At 39.4% G+C, this 20830-nt stretch overlaps 1 protein-coding gene across 1 annotated transcript in view; it reads right to left on the minus strand.

The window, feature by feature from the left end:
• Positions 1 to 20830, minus strand: part of LAMA4 (laminin subunit alpha 4) — a 100356-nt gene that overhangs the window by 27099 nt on the left and 52427 nt on the right. Inside the window, exons 10-21 of the mRNA XM_054821485.1 lie at positions 18883 to 19050; positions 17936 to 18129; positions 15924 to 16040; positions 13964 to 14112; positions 11776 to 11917; positions 10620 to 10716; positions 9715 to 9831; positions 8513 to 8698; positions 3573 to 3712; positions 2176 to 2349; positions 997 to 1139; positions 499 to 661 (exon numbers count right to left, since the gene is read on the minus strand). Of these exons, the coding sequence (XP_054677460.1) occupies positions 499 to 661; positions 997 to 1139; positions 2176 to 2349; positions 3573 to 3712; positions 8513 to 8698; positions 9715 to 9831; positions 10620 to 10716; positions 11776 to 11917; positions 13964 to 14112; positions 15924 to 16040; positions 17936 to 18129; positions 18883 to 19050 (1790 nt within the window). The remainder of the gene's footprint in view (positions 1 to 498; positions 662 to 996; positions 1140 to 2175; positions 2350 to 3572; positions 3713 to 8512; positions 8699 to 9714; positions 9832 to 10619; positions 10717 to 11775; positions 11918 to 13963; positions 14113 to 15923; positions 16041 to 17935; positions 18130 to 18882; positions 19051 to 20830) is intronic.

Genomic DNA, 20830 nt, shown 5'->3' on the forward strand with positions numbered 1-20830 from the left:
CTTCATGTTGTTGTAAGGCTGGATTTAAACCAATGATAATTTAAATTCAAACAAATCACTGTATTGCTAGTTTTCCACACTGTCCTAATATTAACAATACATTATTTTTCATCTCTATGATAGCTGTAAAAGAGAAACTATAAGCACCAAGAACACATTAGCATTGAAAAAACCTGGTAGCCTACAACGCTTGTTAAGCTGGGCTAACAGGCCTTAATTTATGCATACTACTTAACAGCTAGCAAACTTTTTTCTTGTTATTACATTTTAGAAAACCTGAATGACGAATGACAGCTAACAGGAATCTGATCATCTTACTGCATGACATGATATGCTCAAGAAAATAGTAGTGTTCACCAAGGCTAGAAGATGGAGTCCTAAGATGATAAATGACTAAAAGGACATTTTAGTTATTAACCATTTCTGTGTTTAAAGGGACATTCAGCAAGGTAAGTTTGCATTATATAATTCTGAATATAGATTATTTATCTGACCAACCTTGAAGTCTGGAGGCACTCCGCCAACGTAGAAAACAGCGTTTTCAGGTTCCAAATTCAGGAGAGAGCCAGGACCAAGAACCTCTCCCTTTTTGATGAATTTTTCTTCTGCTGTGCTGCTAAGACTGGGCACAGTTAAAAACATTTTGCCATGTCTTCCAATCCTGTAGAAGGGAATTGTTAGAGAAGAGAGTTTCATGTTGGCTAGACTTAAAAAAGAACAAGCAAGCCTCCAACTCCAGGAATGTTTTTTATTTCCTCACTACAAGACTGGTACTCTGGGGAAAAAGAAGGAGAGAAACTACGGATGCTTTCTCTTCCCCCTGGTGGCCCCTTGGGTCCTGGCCCTCTGAAAGCAAAGAGAACTTCCATTTATTTCAGCAGGAATAGAACCAGGCACTGAAGACTACTGATGACTAGTTCTGGCCCAGCCTTTTCTGCTCTTTTTTTTTTTTCTGTTAACTGTTTGATTTTGGGGAAATGTACATTATCACTTTACCTCTCAATTTTGATGATGCTGAAGTAGGAAGGCCAGGTGCTGACTGGCTTTGCATCCAGAGGTATCTCCATGTCTTGGTCCCCCAGATTGTAAATGTACACAAGGTTGTCATTTTTAATTGCAAGACCAATGTAATTTTTTGCCTAAAACACCAATGGAGAAGGATGTCAGAGCTACAACGTCAAAAGAGGTTTAATACAGAATATTAGTAATGGATGTGCTTTCATAGACTAAATGACACCTTTAAATATAACTAATAAAAAAAAGCTTCATTCTCTAATTACTTTCTTTCACCAGATGGAACTGTACAGAAAAAGTCTCTGATATTTTACTTCATATCCATTTTGACTGAGGTAAATACAAGGTCATGAGATGCCTTCTGACTGTAAATTGGTCATGTTCAATGGGAAGCTGTTCATGAGTATTTAGTGTGCAATGTGATATGCAGGAAATAAGAAGAAATGTTTGTCTAAAGCCTAGGTATTATGCCGCAATTAAATATTCTGCCAAGAGGGGTTTCACTTGATTTGTATTCAGTAGAAATTCTTTTTAGAGAAGCTTAAAAAGAAAAGCCTGCCTCTTTACCCTTCCCGAGTAACAGCTTGCCAAGATTATACCTGGCTTGTGAGGTGTGCTTTTTTTTCCATTTAGGAACCACAATTTCAAGAACAATTGTTTTACAATACTTACAGGTGGTGAGAGTATATGCTCTTTCTAGGTGTTTCAAAGTAGTGATGTACAGAGTGTACAACAGCAGCACAAGCCACAGGCAAAGAAACCTACTTATCTTGTGGGCCTGTGACCTCAGGGATTTGGAATTGACACTCTCAGCAGCATAAACCTGATTAAAATGTGGCCCACAAAAGCCAGACGGGTGACATTAACTGCTTCAGAGCACCTCAGCACCGGCAGTGGAGGTGGCTTGCAGCAGTGGCAATCACAGCAGCATGCTGCATAGGCAGTCTAATTTGCTTGTAAGAGAGAATCCTTCATTGTTTGGGGTGACAAGTTTCAAGGACAGAGGTCTCGGGAACCCTTGCTCTTTGCTTGTCACAAAATCAATGACAGTCATATAGTACACACCTCTTATTTTGAAAATCGGAGAAATAGAGGAAAAAAACAAGGGCAAATAAACTTTTTAAAAAATATATATTAATATAAATTGAGTTATTCTCTTACATTTTTGTTTCCGAGGTACAAAATAAATCTGTCTGGAGATGCTGCCAGTTCTGGGTTGTCTTTCTGAAGCTTTATGTACAAGCTCATGGAAGTGAAAGATTTCAGTTCCTCCACGTTGATCTTTGGATTGACTTCAACAGCTGATTGGCCTCCAAACATCATAGAAACTTGGACCTGCAGTTGCAAGTGTGCTAAGTGAGACACCTTATTGCTACCTGGGGACATTACTTAAAGTAAATGTGCAAGAACACTTAGCCAGCAGCCTTGCTTACTGCAAGAGCGGAGTTGGCACCTATATATTGACCATGAAAATTGTATGTTTATGATAATGACTTCTGGAAGACACTGTAAAGAATATGAAGGGAATTAATTTTAAAATTAATTAAAGCTCCTAATTAACTGTGCTTAAGCATATTCATAAAGTAAATTAAATTTCCGTGGGACATAGATGTGTCCTTAGCTGAATCAGGGCTACATCATTATGTATGACACATAATGAAATTCTTACATAGCTATAAAACTTCTACCCATAATTTATTTCTTTGCTTTGGGAGTAGCATGACCAATTTTCTGTTCACAAGTAATCCTGTTATATTACTGAAGTTACAGTGATATATATGAGATGCTAATAAAATTTTAAACCATGTTCATTTTAGTTCAAAATGCATTCAACAGAACTGAAATAATGTTTTCAAGTTTAAGCGCAATATGCCTGAATGACAAAGTACATTTGAAGAACAGTCAAGCACTGCACACATACTAACTGAATTTTGCTTTTCTTTTTTGAAGTAATGTATGTGGACATCATATTCCAACATTGTGAACATACAATAATGCACTGAATTTTTGATTTCTTTCTCTGAATCAATTCAAATATACTGTTTTAATTTTTGACCTCAGTGTTCTTGTTACAGAAAAATCCCTCATAATTTATGTATGATAATGAAAGTGTTTTTCTCTATTAAATATGTATGAGCCAAAGATTCTCTTACCCTGCAGAAAATTAATTCAGAAGAAAAAAGGAAATACTGTCATCTCAGAAAATTTTGCATTAAATTGCCTTAATTACTACTGCTTGTAACTAATGTTGCCAGCTGAGTAATGACTTATTAGTTTTAGCTTTAAATGGTTTTGTTATTGTGGCCATCTTTAACACTGTGCCAATTACTTAATTAAAGTTGCTACTACAGTAGCAGTAGTCTATCATGAATACCATGGTAATGTTAATTGCTTGCGAATAGCAACTGTAAAGATTTTAATGACTGCCACAGTACTTTGTTTATCCAGTTGTTGAGAGGAGATAATGTCAAGGTTTGGGCTTCTGACAGCCCATGAAAATGGAGCTCCTAGTAAGATTATTAGCACTAGTAACCAAAAGTCCCATCCAAAAGTTTTACCTTGCTTGCTACGCTCCTGGTTTGAGCAATTATCTCTCTGATCCGCTGAATGCTGGAAGAAATATTGTTTGCTGGTGCCTTCTGTTCTACTCTGTGCAGTTTGTCCAGGAGTTGAGGGAAGACTTCTGTAAGTTTTCTCACTGCAGTTAGAAAAGAAGTGACAGCTTGGTTTTTTTCCGCTTTGTAACACTGGTTTTGCATCACGAAAATTCCTCCTTACCCTCTTAGATTAACTCACCTATCTGTGTCTGCTTCAAGAACAAGTTCTAACTGTGGTGTGTGAGAGGCAGTGATTTCCAAAAGGGTAGTGATTTATCAGAATCTAGTATTGCAGAAGTTTTTGGAAAGAAGTTCGCACAAAGGAGACTGCTTTTTCATGGGACTCCTAGGTACTACTGTGGTGTTGTACCTCTGTAATACTTTCCTCAAGGAGCTTTGCAAATGTTAATCATTTTAACCTTTTCATCTTTCTTCAAGGCAGAAAAACGTTAAACCAAATTTTACAGATAAGGCAACTGGAGCAGAAGGATTATTTGTTCAGCACCTCACTCGATATCTGTGGCTGACCTGGGAACTGCATCTAGGAGCTATGGCTCTTCAAATTCATTTTAGGGGAGATGAGTAGGCTGTCAGCTGTGCATCTCTTCCAAAGGTTATCACCCAGGTAGCAGCAATGGCTGCACAGGTGGTGTGTCTGTGTGTGGTTCACAGCCCACTGTTAACAGAAACATTGCTGCTTTCAGACTGCAGTAACAGGCCCATATGGTACAACAGCAGAAAACCTTAGCTGGTGCGGCGTGTGCATCTAAACTGTGCTTACTACCTGCCCCACCTGGGAGCGGTAACCTCTTCAGCTTTCCTGCCTGCATCTGCAGGGGTCACAAATCAGAGTCCTTTGGTCTTTCATTGCTGCGTCTTCTGGTACATGTGCAAGTAGGATTGTTGTCAAAGGGAGATGCAGGTGCTTTGTTGTGTTCAAAGGGAGAGAAGTCCTTTCCCAGAAACATAAGCAGACAGAAAAATTACCAAGAAAGAAAAATAACTACCCCTAATTATAATCCAATTTCATCACATCAGATTCCAACAACATGCTGCCCTTTGAAGGATATTTACACATCACATCATTTTTCATCTTTAATTAGATGTAGGTACAACTAGCTGAGCATAATGAAATGTGATTTTAGCCACAAGCTACACGTATATAAGAAGGATCTAGTATTTGTAGTTAATTTTTAATGACATGGATTCGCTATAAAGGTTAAGACCAGATTTGTAGGGTTTGCAGTTATATTTTAGGGGTTGTCAACTTGCGTCCGCCTGCTCTTGTGTTCTTCCCCTCATATTTTTACTGTTGCCTGAGAAGATATCAGAGAGACAGGTAGAGAGGCTAATCCTCAGATGTACTGAGACTGTACAGAAGGGAAAGAAGGAAGGAAGCGTAGCCTCCAGTCACCTTTTGGTGCTTCCAGTTCTGTGTTGACTAAAGGCTGAAGCAGCTCAGCCTCGCTTAGAGCAACCCAGAGTATGAGAAGATCCCATGGAGTCCTACAAGTCCTGCTTCTCTGTGGATAGAGTGAAAAGCTGTATTTGCCACAGTCCTGCCTGCTCTCTGCTTGGCTCTTTTCACTTGTGTTTTACTTTCCAGGTCCAGTGTAGGAGTGGGCCATTTAGCTTCTCCCGTTATTCCCATTAAGTGCTGGGGGTCAGTAGTCAGATATTCTATATAAAGCTTACTGTACATTAAAATGCCATTATTTTAGCAAATCTTCGAAGAACTACAATGAATTCTGGTAACACATTAATTCTAGAATGCATTCAAATTTCTACTTAAATAACTAGTATAATAATCAACTTACAGAAAGTTGTCTCTGCCTTTTGTAATGAATGTTCCATGTCATTGGAAAAAAGCTCACATTATTCTTAAAGTAAAATTGCAAGCTCAGAAAGTGATTTAGCAAATTTCCAGCGCCTTTTTTCAGAAACTGAATTGGAATTGTGTCTGATCTGATATCTTGAAAAACTGGCTTTTCATCTGTTTGAAATTTGAAGTATTAAACTCAAAACACAACTGTTACGTGAAAACACAAAACTAACATCTATTACTACTAGTACTATTATAAAATCTCACCATAAATCTCTTCCTCTTGTCCTTTATCATGACATTCTTCAACACAGAAGAATATTCATGTTTTATTTTAGTCTTTGGGATGAAGGTCAGGGTGAAAAAGGAAAACTAGTCTTACCCAGTGATAAAATACAAAAAAGAACACAAGGGAAAGTGTCAAGGAGGAAATACTTTGACTATAACCTTCCATACTCTTTCTCCTTTTGTGTTTTCCTTCCCAAACTGTCCTTCACCCTCTCTGCTGAAGCCCACCAGTTCTCTGCACAATGGTGACGTGGAGTATTCTCAGGCAAACTGCACAGCCAAGACATGCTCTCACCCTTCCAAAAATCAAGTGCAAACTGTATTCAAAGGCAATCCAGACATGCCAGCTTAGAGGCTTCACCTGCTGTGGTAGTGTTATTGGCATGACTGGTGTTTCAGGCACCTCTCTGAACATTTTTTGTCACTTTCTTTTGGACTTTGATGGACATTCCTCCTGCCAGATCACCCTCTCCTGGCAACATACACAGCTGATCTGAGAGCACTCCGCCGTGCCCTGGCATGCGTACATCTGTCTTCCCAGGCTGTGAATCACAGTCACATCTGGCACTACCCATGCCAGCCTCCTTTGCGGCACTGATCTGTCCTCTCAGCTGTTTCCACCTGATCTTTCTGGAAAAAAAGTCATTGTGCCTTAAAACAAAAATAAAATGTTGGCCTTCAGACCAAAAATGCCATGGAAAAGCAGCCTCCACAAGTGTAGTAGGCCACACATCACTGTAGTTTGTATTAGCATCTCTCAAACAGTTTGTGGTCAGCAGGCCCTCCAGGCACTCTGATATGATCAGAATACTTTCAAGGTGACTCCCTACCTGCAAGCCCACTACCACAGAGAAGACATTTTTGCCAGGCATGTCACATAGGAGCTCAACTGTTCTTTACAACTCGTGGTGCATGTACCATGTGTGCCTTTTTGGGAACATAACCAACTAGGATAGCTGGGCCATCTTAGGTCTATCCACTCTTATGGAGCCTCTCAAATGCTACTGGAAATATTTCTTCCAGTATAACAGCTAGTATGAGCAGATTTTTTGAATCCTGAATGTCTCCTGACATTTTGAGCATGAAGAGCCAAATGCATTTTGTGTTGCTGCTCTCTCTACTAAGCTGGCACTGGTAAACGTTAAATGTAAATCAAGTGTAAAGGTGAATAAGAACAATAACCTTCATGTGTAAGCTATAGTAGACTGTTTCTCTTAGATGTTTTTCCTCATACCGTTCCCTCTCTGGATGCCAATCATATCCACATTTACGTTATCTTAAATGGGAGTTGGAGCCCATAGCCCACAGCCTAAACTGTGCTCTGTGATGATCAAAAACATTTTACAGCAATGCAATACAACTACTGCTATATTTACTACACCCTTACGAAGGTCTGTGCAGTGACTAACAGTGAGCTTACCCATTCCTAGAGGGAGTGGCTCAGTGTTTCCTTTGGATGAAAAGCTCAGGAAAATGTGAGTTCCCTCCAGTTCTGGAGCCAGAAGTTGGGATATTCAATAGTACTGAATTTCTTCTTCTTTTATACCAGTTCTTGGGAGCACTCACTTAACTAAAACTATTAGTGTGAGGGTCTTATCCATTACTGAATTTCCATTCTGGAAATAATATGACTCTTGGGTTTCCCTGGTCTAGAGGGAAGAGTGTCGCTTCAGAGCACTAGAAACTGTGTTGGGTTTGGTACTTATAACACCATTTGCAGTAAAATGACACTCAAGTGTCAAAGCTCCTGACAGAAGAAGGGATTTGGGGAAGTAGGTCTGAGATTCAGACTTTATGGAGATAGAGTCAGTGGAGTTATGAATCTTCTTTGAGACACTTTCAGGAGGCAAGACATCACTGAAGAGTGCTGCAGGTGATGGTACGTACATCCCACCAAACGTATGCAGGACATTTCTTATTCTGGATTTCCAGCTTCCCTAGTTGTGAATAACTTGGGATGAGTGAGCCTCCTGAGCAAAGTCAGGAATACATTGAGCAATAAATAGTGGTGCTTGTCAGCAATTTTTTATTGTGGGTATTTTAACTTCTCACTTGATTCTTTTCTTTCCTAATTGTTCTTTTCCTTCTTTCACCAGTCACTCCATTCCAGCTTCACTCTCCCTGCCTCTTTTCCCACTCCTTATCACCTTCATTTCAATTTTGTAGCCTTCCTCAGTTTTTCTTTTGTCTTTTTATTTGCCTTAAATTTTTCATAACAAATCTTCCAATTTTACTCTAATCTTCCTCCTCATGATAATAAAAGTGGAATTAATGTGGTGTTTACAAGCTTTTCCAGCAATCACCCTGCTAAAATACTGTATTTCCTCCCTAATCCTCTTTGCCCCCTTTGTTTAGACTACAAGCTCATCAAGTCAGGGACCGTTTCTCCTCCATGTTTGTACTATCAAGGACAAAGGGGCCCTGTTTTCAAATGCTTCCCAATGTTAAAAAAATAACTGAACCGCCAATCATAATACTGAGAAGTATTTAAACAAGCTGTTTACTGTTCAGCGTGACCTTGGTACGCTAATAAAACTACTTAAAAGCCAAAAAGACTTCAGCCCTTGAGTGTTGAATTCATTTTTGGAAATGCCCAAGTATCCAAAAGTTTTAAAGTACAGTCACGACACTCTAGAAAAACTGCTAGTTTTTGAAATGTTTTCCTGGAGGTAAAATGCTAGAAGATTATATGCAATGAATATGCAACGTAAACGATTCTTACAATGTGATGTTATGATGATTTCCTGACCTTTTAATGCTAAGAGGAATGACAAAATTCAGGTGACCATACCTGCATCCCCAGCTGAATGCACAGCACTCTTGTACGCTGCTGAACCATGCTGGAAGTCTTGCACATTCTGAGACCACAACCTCACGTTCTCATGCATGGGGGTCGTAGCCTGTGATACTGTCATGGTAGCACTCATGACCTCTGCAGTCTTCAGTTTAGCTTGCTCCAAACGCTTTCTGGCCTCCACTACAAAAGAAATAGGGGATGAGAAGAAATGGACTCTTTCAAAGCTTCAAGCAAGCCGTAAACAGTACGTAGAAAATGGTGAGGCTCAGGCGATTTTACCTTCTGCAGAACAGGGACCCAACCTTGCTTGGTCGGTTTTCTCTTTATCTCCACAGGAAATATTGAAAACTTCCTGTGGTTGGTCTACAGTTACATTAATTCTTAAAATCTAACAAATTGTCATTTCCATTCTAGATTGTTAGGATTTTGATGGGTGTTATATAGCCAGGGAAGTTGGAATAGAGATGAAAAAATACATTGTTTTTCATCCAGTTTTTAAAAGAAAATGCATGTATTTGTTGAATATTTTTCATGAAAGTTATTTTTGAAGGCAAGAAACCCAAGACACTGAAGTGTGGGGTTTTTTTTTTCATATCTGGAATTTTGGCATTTAATTTTTTTGAGTTACCAACTACTGTATTTGTAAAACCTGTGGCATTTTGCATATAATAATGTCTTAGCAGTAAAACCCAGCCATTTTTAGTCAAAGTTAATGAAGAAATCTTGACGTGTCAACTTTGAACACCTTCAGATATACTTTCTGGATGCGCTATGATGCTCTTTTCTGAAAAACTAAGGTGAGATTTTGTTAATCAAGTCTGACAGTAATTACCTCCCAAATACTCTATTTGCCAGGGTCATGTATATGTGAATTAGATTTTGATTATCATTGCAATAATAAATCCACAGACTTGTAGATTCTCCTGAAAACACCAAGAGTAGCATGGGAGAGGACTATTGTAGTAAGGAGGATGAAGAAGAATGTTAATAATTACAGGTGGCAAAACATATAATTTCACTATGAATGTGTTAAAGCTGGATGTTTGCTGTCTAGGTCTGGTAGTTTCAGTCAAATTCCTTTAGGCCGCTCTGGGACTGAAACCTTAATATCAACTTCATAGATCGCATGCAAAGATAAAATACGCTCTTAAATGCATGAAGATAAAGCATCATAAAGATGAAGTTCCTCTTACAACCTGGGTCTGCTGATTCCATGTTTGTGATGGCTCTCATCAGTTGGCTTCGCAGAACATTCATTCTGGCAAGAGTGCCATTAACATGCTGGCTAGTGTCTGCGATGGTTAAATCGTTACCTGTGGGGAGAAAAGAGGAGGTATAGCTGAGTGGCACCGAAGTGGCATTTAAAAAGGTAAATTTTATCCTGTGGAGGTATGTTATTAAGCATTTAATGCAGCATAGGCAGTACACTATAGCCCCTTTTAGTATAGGGCATACTAGCACTCTGGACTTCACATAATCGAAAGGAAAATTCAACCTTGCAGCTCCCAGCCATTATTTGCTTGCCACAGGGCTTCTTAGAAAAATCTGGAGACCTGTATCTCAGTCGGTACTATCTCTCTTTGCTTTACCAGTACTGCTGAGAATAGCTGCAACAAGTATACAGGAAAAGTTTTAAGGAACTCAAAAGGTTCTGAAAAATTGAAGAGGTCATTTCTGTAATTTTAGAGCTTTCTGTCATTTTCAGTGAAAAAAAGGCCAAAATCCTTTAACTTATTATTATCCTTTGCTAGTGAAATCCAGCTTTCTGAAGAGTTAAACTGTTGTGAATTGATTTCAGTTGAACTACTTGGTTGAGTATATTTACCTGTGAACAACTGTTTGCGGGAACACATATTTAAACAGTGGTTGTATCTGAGATGGTCCTTTTGTAAATGAAATAAACTTTCGGTGGCTGGCAGGATGACAACCCAGGAACTACTCTAACTGTGCTTGTGGCCATTTCAAGTACTTTGTGTGGTAACTTTGATCAATACACTATTCTGTTACAGCAGCAGTTCTGCTTTAGTCATGTGCTTTTGGAATTCATTTTAACGTGCGTGCTTATAAACTGACTGGGAAAGTAGAAAGGATGTATATTTACTGTCATCTGCCGTCCGTTGTAGCTCCATGGCTTGGTTGAGAAGTTCTTCACTTTTACCTTTATGGTAAATGGTCTGAGTATCAATTCCAACTGCAGCCTACAAGTATGTTCCAAAAGAAGAGTCAGAATAACGCTTACCAAATGTTCCTCTTTATTGTGTTTAATTGTGGACAACAGATTACTTCATTTAAATGAAACTACAAAGTCACTGCAGTTTCATTTGGTTGTTAACATTTAAGATTGGCAGCTGGATTAGAAAAAAAAGTCTGAAAAGCAAATTTTTCCATAGATTGCAATTAAAGTTGAGAGAAATGTATGCTTTTCCACACAGCAACACTGAATAGCAACGATGCAGAAAGCACAGAAGTGCTCTTAATTTATCAACTCCAATATGGTCAACGTGATACTCATGCTACCGTGACTGTTCATTTCTACCGTCATCTCAGACGGGTGCTGAACACTTGCACTGCGTGGGGAGCTGCCCTGCAGCCCCCGGTAGCGTGCTGGAAGCAGAGCGCTGGACTCGAAATCCCACAGCTCCCGGGGGTTCGGGTCCCTGTAATCTAACCAAATTCTCTTGCTACCCCACTAATCAATTGCTGTTAAGTAGCCTATATATAGGTTGGAAACTATATGCATGTATAAATACATATAAAATATTTTAGAACAGCAAGGCCAGAGACAAAATTAGCATGCTCCTCCCTGCACTGAGTGCGTGAGTGGGCTATTCGCCCCGTTTTAACTTCATTTTCAATGAGAATCGGTGATGCTTCTGTTAGATGTCTTGACCGCCTTTCCTGCCACATGGTGCTGTGTGGAACAGGAGGACTGGAGCACTAAAGGCCAGCTCAGGTTCCTACAGGGCCAGGGAGTTGTCTGGACTTTCACAGAAATGCCTCAATTTGCGTGACAACACGGAGCAGCATCACCCTGTACTGTAGGACAGAAGAACCTGTTGCATCTTTTTGAATACCGGGGGACTTTAGGCTGGCAGAATAAATAACCACCTAGGATTTAACTCAGAAAATAGTAAATGAAGCAAAATGTGCCGTGGGAAGTTCAATGCTGACAAATAAGCTAAATCTTCTTTACACTTAGGTGTCCAAAGTCCCTGAAGCATTGCAAAGTAAAAGCTGATATTATGAAAATTACTCACATCGTTGACCCGGTTTGTTGTGTTCAGAGCCAGCAATGCAGCTTTATTAGCTTCTTCAATATAACTGGCAATGTTTTCATACGCATTTGAAGCATTTATTGCCCTTTGTACCAGCCCATTTGTGTCAACACCATACAAATTCCTGGTAGAAAGAGAGTAAAAGGAGGAAGAAACCAAGCTGAATAGAAGTAGTTTCAAATGGATTAATTTTCTTAACATTCAGTGAATTCTGACTACATAATCATGCACAGAAATATACTTGGCCAAAGTAGTTGTCTCTTCACTGTGCACGATCACTTACGTCAGCCTGAAGCAGCTGAGAGCTATGTGGATAGAAGGTACTTCCCAGTGGTTTAACTCTGGGAATTTTGCCCTTAACGTCGATATGAGCAGCGACAAGTGCCTACTGAGCTTTTATCTTTTTTTTTTAAATCTAGATTAGATATTCCATAAATTAACAGAATAACATCTATCAGTTGTCCTTCCTTAGGGATAACTCCCAGCCGTGAATGGAAAGACCTGTGTGTGTGCCAGTGATGAGGACAGCTGTATCACTGGGGTCTTTATACTTTCCAAAAGTAAGTGGGGAAAGGGGGAGGATCAGATGAAGAACTGCCTGTGATCATGAAACTTTGCAAAAAGTTAGATTTCAAAAATATAAGATAGCTTTGCTGGCATGGCAGAGCTTGATTTGCATTTTAGGGGATAACTGGTCTTCAGGGGAGATTCCAAACAGCAGTTGGTTTCGACTCAACCTTCAGCTGTTAGCAACTTTGAGTAAATATTAATTTTTTATATTTTTGTGATAAACAGAATTCAGAGTACATGTTAGATATAGACTCTAAATATACACGTGTGTGTATTCACTTCAAAGAGTTTGCACACTGAGGGCTTTTTGAGCTTCCAGATTCAGTGCTGTTGTAAGAATTTCCTGCTATGTTCCCCCAAGACAAAAGAAGAAACTCTACCAAATAAAAGCCTAACAGGCTTATAAAGCAAACCCATAAACGCCCAAAATTATTTGAAGACAGGCTAAATTTTTTAAAGGATTAAAGTTTCACTGCAGGACAATCTTCGCAACAAATAAAAGAGTCAGAACATTTCCATCTGGATATCTCACAATTATTTCTGTTTGCTTTCTATTAAATTCCTAATGTGTTGGACTTGGTAGTCATTTTTAAATTATTTTGGTAAGGGGTGAAGGCTAGCCATATGGGGTATTTTCTTTCATGTGATTCTGCTGCCCCCAGTTAGCTGATCTCAGAGTGAACATACTGTTTGTTTGTTAGGCTGTCTGTAGTTTGTGTGGCATTATAGAACAGAATTTCAGATGTCAGCTTTATACAATTGAATAAAAGAAAACCATCTGTTATTTTTTTCTCTGTTTTAATCTCCTATCGAGGGCATACTAATATTAAGAAACAACTGGTATTTAGATAATCTACTTGAAGAGTAGTTTTATCTTCCAAAAGCATATATCCATGATGTTACTTAAGGTAGAATTTGGTGAAATATTGTATTTAAGAATGCATTTGCAGCAGTGATTTTTCCATGGGTAGTCCCAATTGCAAATAAAGTCATATTTCAAATCTGTCTAAAAGTGGCTTTTTAGTAAATTGAGGGAAAGTTAATGCATTCAGTATCTTCCAGCAAACTAGGAAGACTTACAGTAAGTTTTTGGGGTTACAGCGGGCCAGTTTCACTGGGACACAATCTGTTTTCGGAACTACTCCATTTGTAAACCAGTTCTTGAACAAAAACTATCCCAAAGCCGCTTTTTTTGCCCAAAATGCTAAACATCTTTTACTGTGAATGAACTTACCGACATGTGCTGTTTCTGCAACCCCCATCTAATCTGCCTGTATTATTTTACTTCTCAGTAACCTACCTTTCCTATTCTCTCGCTATGGGAGGAGAAGATCATGCCAAATTAGAAAGGGGAGAATGTCATGCAAGATATATGTTTGTTTATTCTTTGAAAAGATTAATAGATTTTGCTTAGCTTGACTTCAGCTGTTCCCTCTGGACCTGGACAAGTCCCTCCATACGTGACTTAACAGTGATTTGCTTAGTGCCTATTTACAGACAGCATATCTAATGTCACGGTGATTCTGCTTGTCTTTTAGTTCATTCAGCTGTTCAGTCAGTAGCACTTGTATGAACAGAGTCTGCTGAAGTTAAATTTTACCGGTCCAGCTCATCAGCAAGTCTTCTTAGGTTGTGTGCATGATGCATAGCCTTTTCTACCAAATCATCATCAAACAGAGACAGATTGGCTATTTTTTCTTGTAATTCCTTTTTCGCTCCATCTATTTCTGCGTAGAAGCCTGACACATTCTGAACAAAATATGGAAGGAAGGAAAGAAGATGAAAATTGTAAAAAATCAAGTCTGTATTTTGATTATTATATTTTATTTTACCTTTCATAGTATTATAATGTTGTTATGTTATATTTGTTTGATGTTATATTTTTAACAAATAAAAAAGAGGAAAGATCAAAAAGATTCTGTCCCATGAATGTCAGTATGGCAAGACAAATGCAGGAAGATAAAAATCACCCAAAATTTCACAAATGCCTTAAAAAGGTATTGGAGAGATATGTGTAAAATATCAAAGAAAAACAGTTGAGAAATGTCTTGCTATCCTTTACTTTTCCTCCAGAATGGTGCTAATGACAACTCTTTCAGAGTGAGGGGCTAATAGGTGAAGTAATTAAAACCTTCATTGTGGGTCTTCTTAAACTGGGAGGTGAAACCCATAATTTTAAAATTTTTTTTAACCTCTTCTCTGTGAAGACTGCAGGCCAGAAATTAGTTTTTGGAACTTCTAAATGCTATCTATAGAAGGAAATTAAATAGTGCTGGGGTGGGTGGGCTTATGCATCATCCCATTACTATATGGGCCCTGGCACTCTTTTGGAGAGCTACCACTCTCCCAAACCTGCCTCCTTGGGAATAGCATGGGGCAGTGCCTGTGCCCCGGGGGTAACTTGGCAATTGCTGGAGAGGGGCAGAGAGTTTCGCTGTACAGCTCTGCCACATCGTGGAAACCTGGCCCTGGCTCCTTTGTGTCTCCTTGCACAGAGACATCCCTGATGCTAAGACACCTTGGGTTAGTCTAATATGTAAATGAGTCCACCTAAATACTACCTATATGAATGTATAGGCAAAGAGAAGATGTGAGATGTATGATGTTCACGTACTACTTCCTTCCTTCCCTGCAGTGTGAACGTCCCCTATGTCTAAACTTACCCACAGGAGTGGGGAACCTGAAATGATAAACTGCAGCAATTTGTTTTGCACAAAACACAGGTGAAAAAACCAAAAACATACTGCTTGATCACCCAGGGATGGTTATAAAGCAAGTTGCCTTCTTTCTGTTTTCTCCAATTACTTTTTCAAAGAAAAATTAATGACTTTTGCTACTTGCTTTTTTGTGTTAAAAAAAAAAGTGGGCAACTATGACCAAAATGAATGTTTGTGGAGAATTTTCATTTGTCTTAAATTATCTCAAAATTTTAAAATAAAACATGAAAAAAAAGCAGCTTTGGTAAATATTTTAGTTAGCAAAATCCCAGTTTTATTTTCGTCACTTTTTCATAGAAAGTCCAAACCCCTAAAATTTCTAAAAATTTCCTACAACAGCTTGTCTCATTCAAAACACTGGATACTAGTCTACAGTTCCAGAAGAGGATTTCTATAAGACAATCTGTTTATATATATTTTACACTCTGACAGTGGCTGGTTTTAACACTGATACCTGGGATCTTTATCCTTCTCTTACACTCATTTGCAGGCACGAGAAAAGGAATTTAGCATATAGTGCAGTCTTTTACCAGAGCATCTTTTGACAGCTGCTTGTAATGAAATGGTTGAGAACTCTACAGCAAAATTCTTCATTCAGCTCTGCCTACAGTAAGGTGTCCTTACAATATAATTATTTTTCCGAGGCAGTAAAATGTAATTACAGGACTTTTCATCCTGGAAGACATATACTTACTTTTTTTTTTTTTTAAAAAAAAATTATTCATCAGTATTTCATTGAAGCGGTATAAAAATGGAGAGGTTTTTATTTAGTGGTCTAAACGCATGACTTAAAAGTTCAAAAAATCAGGACATATCATTTAAACAAGTCACTGAGGCACTTACCTTTATTACCTCACTTAGCTCAGAGCTGACCTTTTGTGGTCCTGCCAAAATAGTCGTGGCACTTAGCAGAATGCCGTTCAGTTCATCTGTTTGCTCTTTTATTTTCTCATGTTCTTTCTACAAAAAATAAAATAAAATTAGATCACATCCAAAACCATCTGTGAATTGCTAAAATACAGCGTCACCATTTTTGTTAAATTTATTAAAGTTAATTCAAAAGATGAAGTGATGAACTAAATAGATTTTAGACAAATTTGATGTCTAAGTTTTTCCCAGACATCTCTAATAGCTGCATATTATAAGTCTTTGCATTTTCTTGTCTTTGTGAAAGAAATGGTTTGTTTGGGTGTTTTTAATTTATTAATTTCATTTTATATTACAGCATGAACAATTATTGGAATGAAGCATTATTCAGCGCACTGCCAGCAGAGACAAATGAAACCTGGACTTTTCATAGTGGTCTGAGACTAGTTTTTTTCCTGGAGGTTTTTTAAATCTAGAGTACAGAGATCTCTTTTCCTTCGCTGTAACGTGAACAGTCTCTTTTGCACAGCATCTGCCTTCATTGTGAGGAATAATGAAGATCCAACTGGTTCAAAACAGTGAACAATTGTGACTGCACACTTCAGGCGCTGCTTCAGAAATGCGAGACAAGCTGCAGCTTGGCACTGTAATTATGAAACAATGGAACAACAAAAGAGGCTTTGTACGTAAGGATCCCAAGCTGCTTGTAGAAGAATTCACGAGAACAGCATGCCTGATTTCTCTGTTCGATTATTGGACCTTCCACATCAGCATGAACTTCTAGCGCTGCAAATTTCAAGAGCTCAAAACTCAGCCACTGATGCTATGAAAGCCAGAGGCTGGCCTCAATGTGCAAGATTGTTCTTCAAATCACAAAATTGCTGCCTAAACCTCTTTCCTCCAGAATCCATACAATTTCAGGCATTGGCATGAAAACAGTTCGATTCAAATAGTCTAAAATTATTCTCTTTGTCATTTTCTTCCTTGATAAAAAAAAAAAATAAATTAAGAGAAAAGTTTTAGGTGGGATGTTCTGGTTTTGCATCCTTTAAAGGAAACTAAAGAAAACAGAGAAAGAGTCACAAAACTACTGGGAGGAGAAAAAAATAGTCTTTTTGTATGGCTGATGGATTGGGTACTTTTCTGGGATAAGAGACCTGAAAATTCAATTTCCTCATCAGCCAGACGGGATTTGAGCCTAATACCACCACTTAGAGGCAAACATGCCCCCCTTCCGTGCTGTAAGCGACAGGTCTCCTCTGAGCTCTCCTCTGGAGTGATTTCTTTGTTCAAAGTACTGCAACTGTTCATTTGAACGGAGCGTAAGGGAGAACTGCTGTAGCCTTATAGCTAGGCTGTTCACCCAGCAAGCAGGAAACCCAGGTATTCGTTGTGGAGCAGGTAGAGAATGGATTTGTGCTTGAAGATGCAAGGAAAATCATCTGCTCTTCCTGAAAACACGGGGATGCATTTTGTTTAAAGAAGACCAGAGAGAAAGTTTGGATGAGGCAGTATGAATGCACTCAGCCTAGGGCACAAATGCAGTGCAAATTCTTTATAAATAATTGTTTTAATAGAATATAATTCTATTCTTTTGTGAGCATGAAGCTCTTCCACATTATAAATCAGTACATAACAGGTGAAACAATCCCACCACAATACTTATAGTAGCCAGCTACATGGAATTTTAAGCTTCTTGGGTTTTGTTGTAATTCTTCTTAGTTCAGGCATCAATATCGATCTCTCCCTTGGCCTGCTGAGATGTGCCATGTGAAAACTTCTCATTTATTGTCACTCCATGAATAAATAATAGTACCTTGCACTTTCACAACTTGCCTCTTAGAACTGGAGAGTCAAAACTCATTCCACTGAGTGGTCCAAGAAATTATTTTTTTGATGGGGTGATTCCTGAATCTAAATTGTTTGCAATCTACTATTTTAAGCACCGGCAGAGATGGAATGTTCATGGTAAATGTACTGCATAGTACCTCACGCCTTTGAAGATTGGCTGTGTTTTCCTTATTTATGTCCTCCATTTGCATAACGTAGTCAAGTGCCTGGTCTAATGCCTCCTCCAGGTCTGACAGCTTCATGTCCTGCTCGCTGAGCTGCTCCAGCACATCAGATACTAGAGATCTGGTGTCATTGTACTTCTCGTGAAACTCTTCAACTTGCTGTAGCACTGGGAGAAAGATCAGAAGCCACTGATTAATCCAAAGCTTGGATTTCTGACAGAACTTACCTATGCCACAATTTTTGTTGCTGTTACTCAGAGGACAGTAAAATGCATGTGTTAAAAGCTCACTTGAGACATCATATAACTAGGTTTTAATCTTCCCTCTTTTGAAAAGGAAAGATGTTTCTCATTTTAGTATCTCATTTTAATCCCATTAATTCCCCCTCTCATGTAGTTTTTTCCTTAAAGAAACTCGGTTTTGCTTTCCTTGTTCTTCATTTGTTTTTCGTAATCACAGCTACCCAGGCTATTCTGGAGAAGACAGTCCTTATTGTCCTGGGGCTCTGACTCATGTTCACCAAGCTGTGAGAATTAGGCTGCCACTCTTTCCCATCCCAGCCGTTCTTCTCTCTTTGCTGGAGTTCCCAGTCCCCGTGGCAGAGCTGGCAGGGGGTAAGACAGACATTCACACGAGCAATTCCAGCCCTGGCACGAACCTTCCTAAGCGGCTATCGCTGAGGTGCTGCAGTGCACAGGCACACACACGCATTTTTGTGCCCATTCTGCCCCGGGGGCAGCAAGCGCCAGCGGACACTTGGGGCAGGCGTTTGGAAGCAGCAGCAGCGTCTTCAGCGCTCCAGTCGGTGCTTGCCAAGCGCCCACTGGTCCTCCCCATGTAGACCATGTATCTAGAGCTGCCTGGCCCGTGCCAGCTGCGCACCAACGTGTGGGTGAGTGGAAAACAGAATTAAAACTCACGCTCCTCCGCTTTGTTTTCCTCCTTATCTGCAAGTTGCCTCTGATCAGTGAAAGGCTTACGGCGTTTGATCTCCTTCAGCATCTCCTCAGCCTCACTCAGCTTCTGGGCAATTTCTTCAGGGCTCAGCTCTTGTTGAATTGCATAGTATTTCATCTTGCTGCTGATTTCTGTGGGAAAAAGGAACAGATGGTCAATCCAGCATGGCTACAGAGAAGTAAATACTGTGGAGTACTTTTACTTTTTTGAATCCAGATCATGCTGATGGCAAAAGAAAGTTTTAATTATCTTCCAACTCCATAGTAGATAATTATTATGTTTAGTCCAGTAAATTAAACCTGTAAAAAAATAACACTTTCTGGCATACATGGGGGTCTCAGCAGAAGAAAATGAGATTAATCTGACATGGGTTGTGTGCATTATTTGGCTTGGCAGTTCTTATAGGCTGGGATCATAATTTAATTCTGAGTTCTGTGTCATGTAGCAGGCCAGGGCTTTCATCCAGGATTAGGGCTTTTAAGTGCTGCTGCAAAAATGTTATGTTTATTAAATAACAACAATGGCAAGGAGACTGAAGTAACCTCTTTTTCCATGTGAAGAGCTCTGAGGCACCCTAAAGAGGTAACATATGGCTTCTGGCCTGGTAGAGCCTAGCTGGTTTGGAGATAGATACTATTTCAAGGTTTTGGTTTCAGTTCAAAAAACACTGTTGGATCCCTGCAGCTGAAACTGAGTTTACCCAGCCCCAGTGTAGGCATTACTAAGTTTACCCACTTCTCGCTCCCTGGCCTCGAATACTGATCACCTCCTCTTTTATGCCCTACGATGTGAGTAGCTTTGGCTTATGTTCATCACTACTTTTGTGGATAACCAGAGCTGGTGAAAACCAGCACTATGCATCTGTAAGATTTTTGTACAAAAGTAGATGTGTATTTGTGGCACAACTGATTCTTTGGCAGAGTGTCTTCACATGCAGTTTCCTGCTGGCTCCGGAGCTCATTAGTGAAGCTTTAAAGGCTCATACTGAGCAGTAACACGTCACCACCAGCGGCTCCATGGATTTCTTTTTCCTCCTCATGTTGGCACACGCATGTGCGTATGTGCACACATACACCTTCCATTCAGTAAAGAGTGGCTTGCCTTCTTGCCCTGTAGAAGAATAGTTTTGAGCATGGTGGAAATAATCACCTACTTGTCTCCAGCTGCTTTCTGGGTGAACAAGCGCTCTCTTTTTATTCACAGCCTGGTTTATGCTGTTTGTGTGCCAAACTAGATACATGTCTGCCTTCTGTGGTTCCTGTCCTGTCCCAAACCATTTAACAATACAAAAGGATGATCCACAGAGGTCGAACAGTGATTGTTAATGACATACAATGAGGCTCATGCTGATGCTTTTGCTCAATAATTGTAGAAATAAAATGTGATGGATGGCCAGTCAAAGGTGATGTAGCATCACAGGTGTAGGGAGGCAGTACAAGTGTCATATCCTATGAGCCTGGTCTTAGCTTGCCTCCTCTTTCGTGTGATGGGATATGTTAATTTAACTATGTTTGTTGAAATAAAGTAGTGGTTGAAGTCCCAGTGGAGATAAGGATAAGCAAGGGTAACAGTTGATATGTAACCACTCTTCCTCACACAAGTTGCCATGGAGCTTGCAATAATTGCTCTAAGACAGAACTACTCAGGTCTGTTAATCAAGTATTTCTATTGAAAAAAGTCTGTTTAGCCTCAGCTGCCAGCCAGCCTTTCTATGCTGGTGCCATATACAGCTTTTGTACTCTGTTGGCTTTGCCAAAGACTGGGGGAAATCAGTGTGCTCTACGACAGGACGGAGGCTTTCATGATGCAGGTGGACAGGGGACAGGGATGCTTCGGAGTACGCTCACTTGGGGTTTTATTGCTTTCTGTAGGTACTGAAGAATAGGTTGCAATTGGTTTAATCTCAGTTTT

Source organism: Grus americana, chromosome 3, assembly GCF_028858705.1.
Source record: "Grus americana isolate bGruAme1 chromosome 3, bGruAme1.mat, whole genome shotgun sequence".
In the NCBI taxonomy this organism is placed as follows: domain Eukaryota; kingdom Metazoa; phylum Chordata; class Aves; order Gruiformes; family Gruidae; genus Grus; species Grus americana.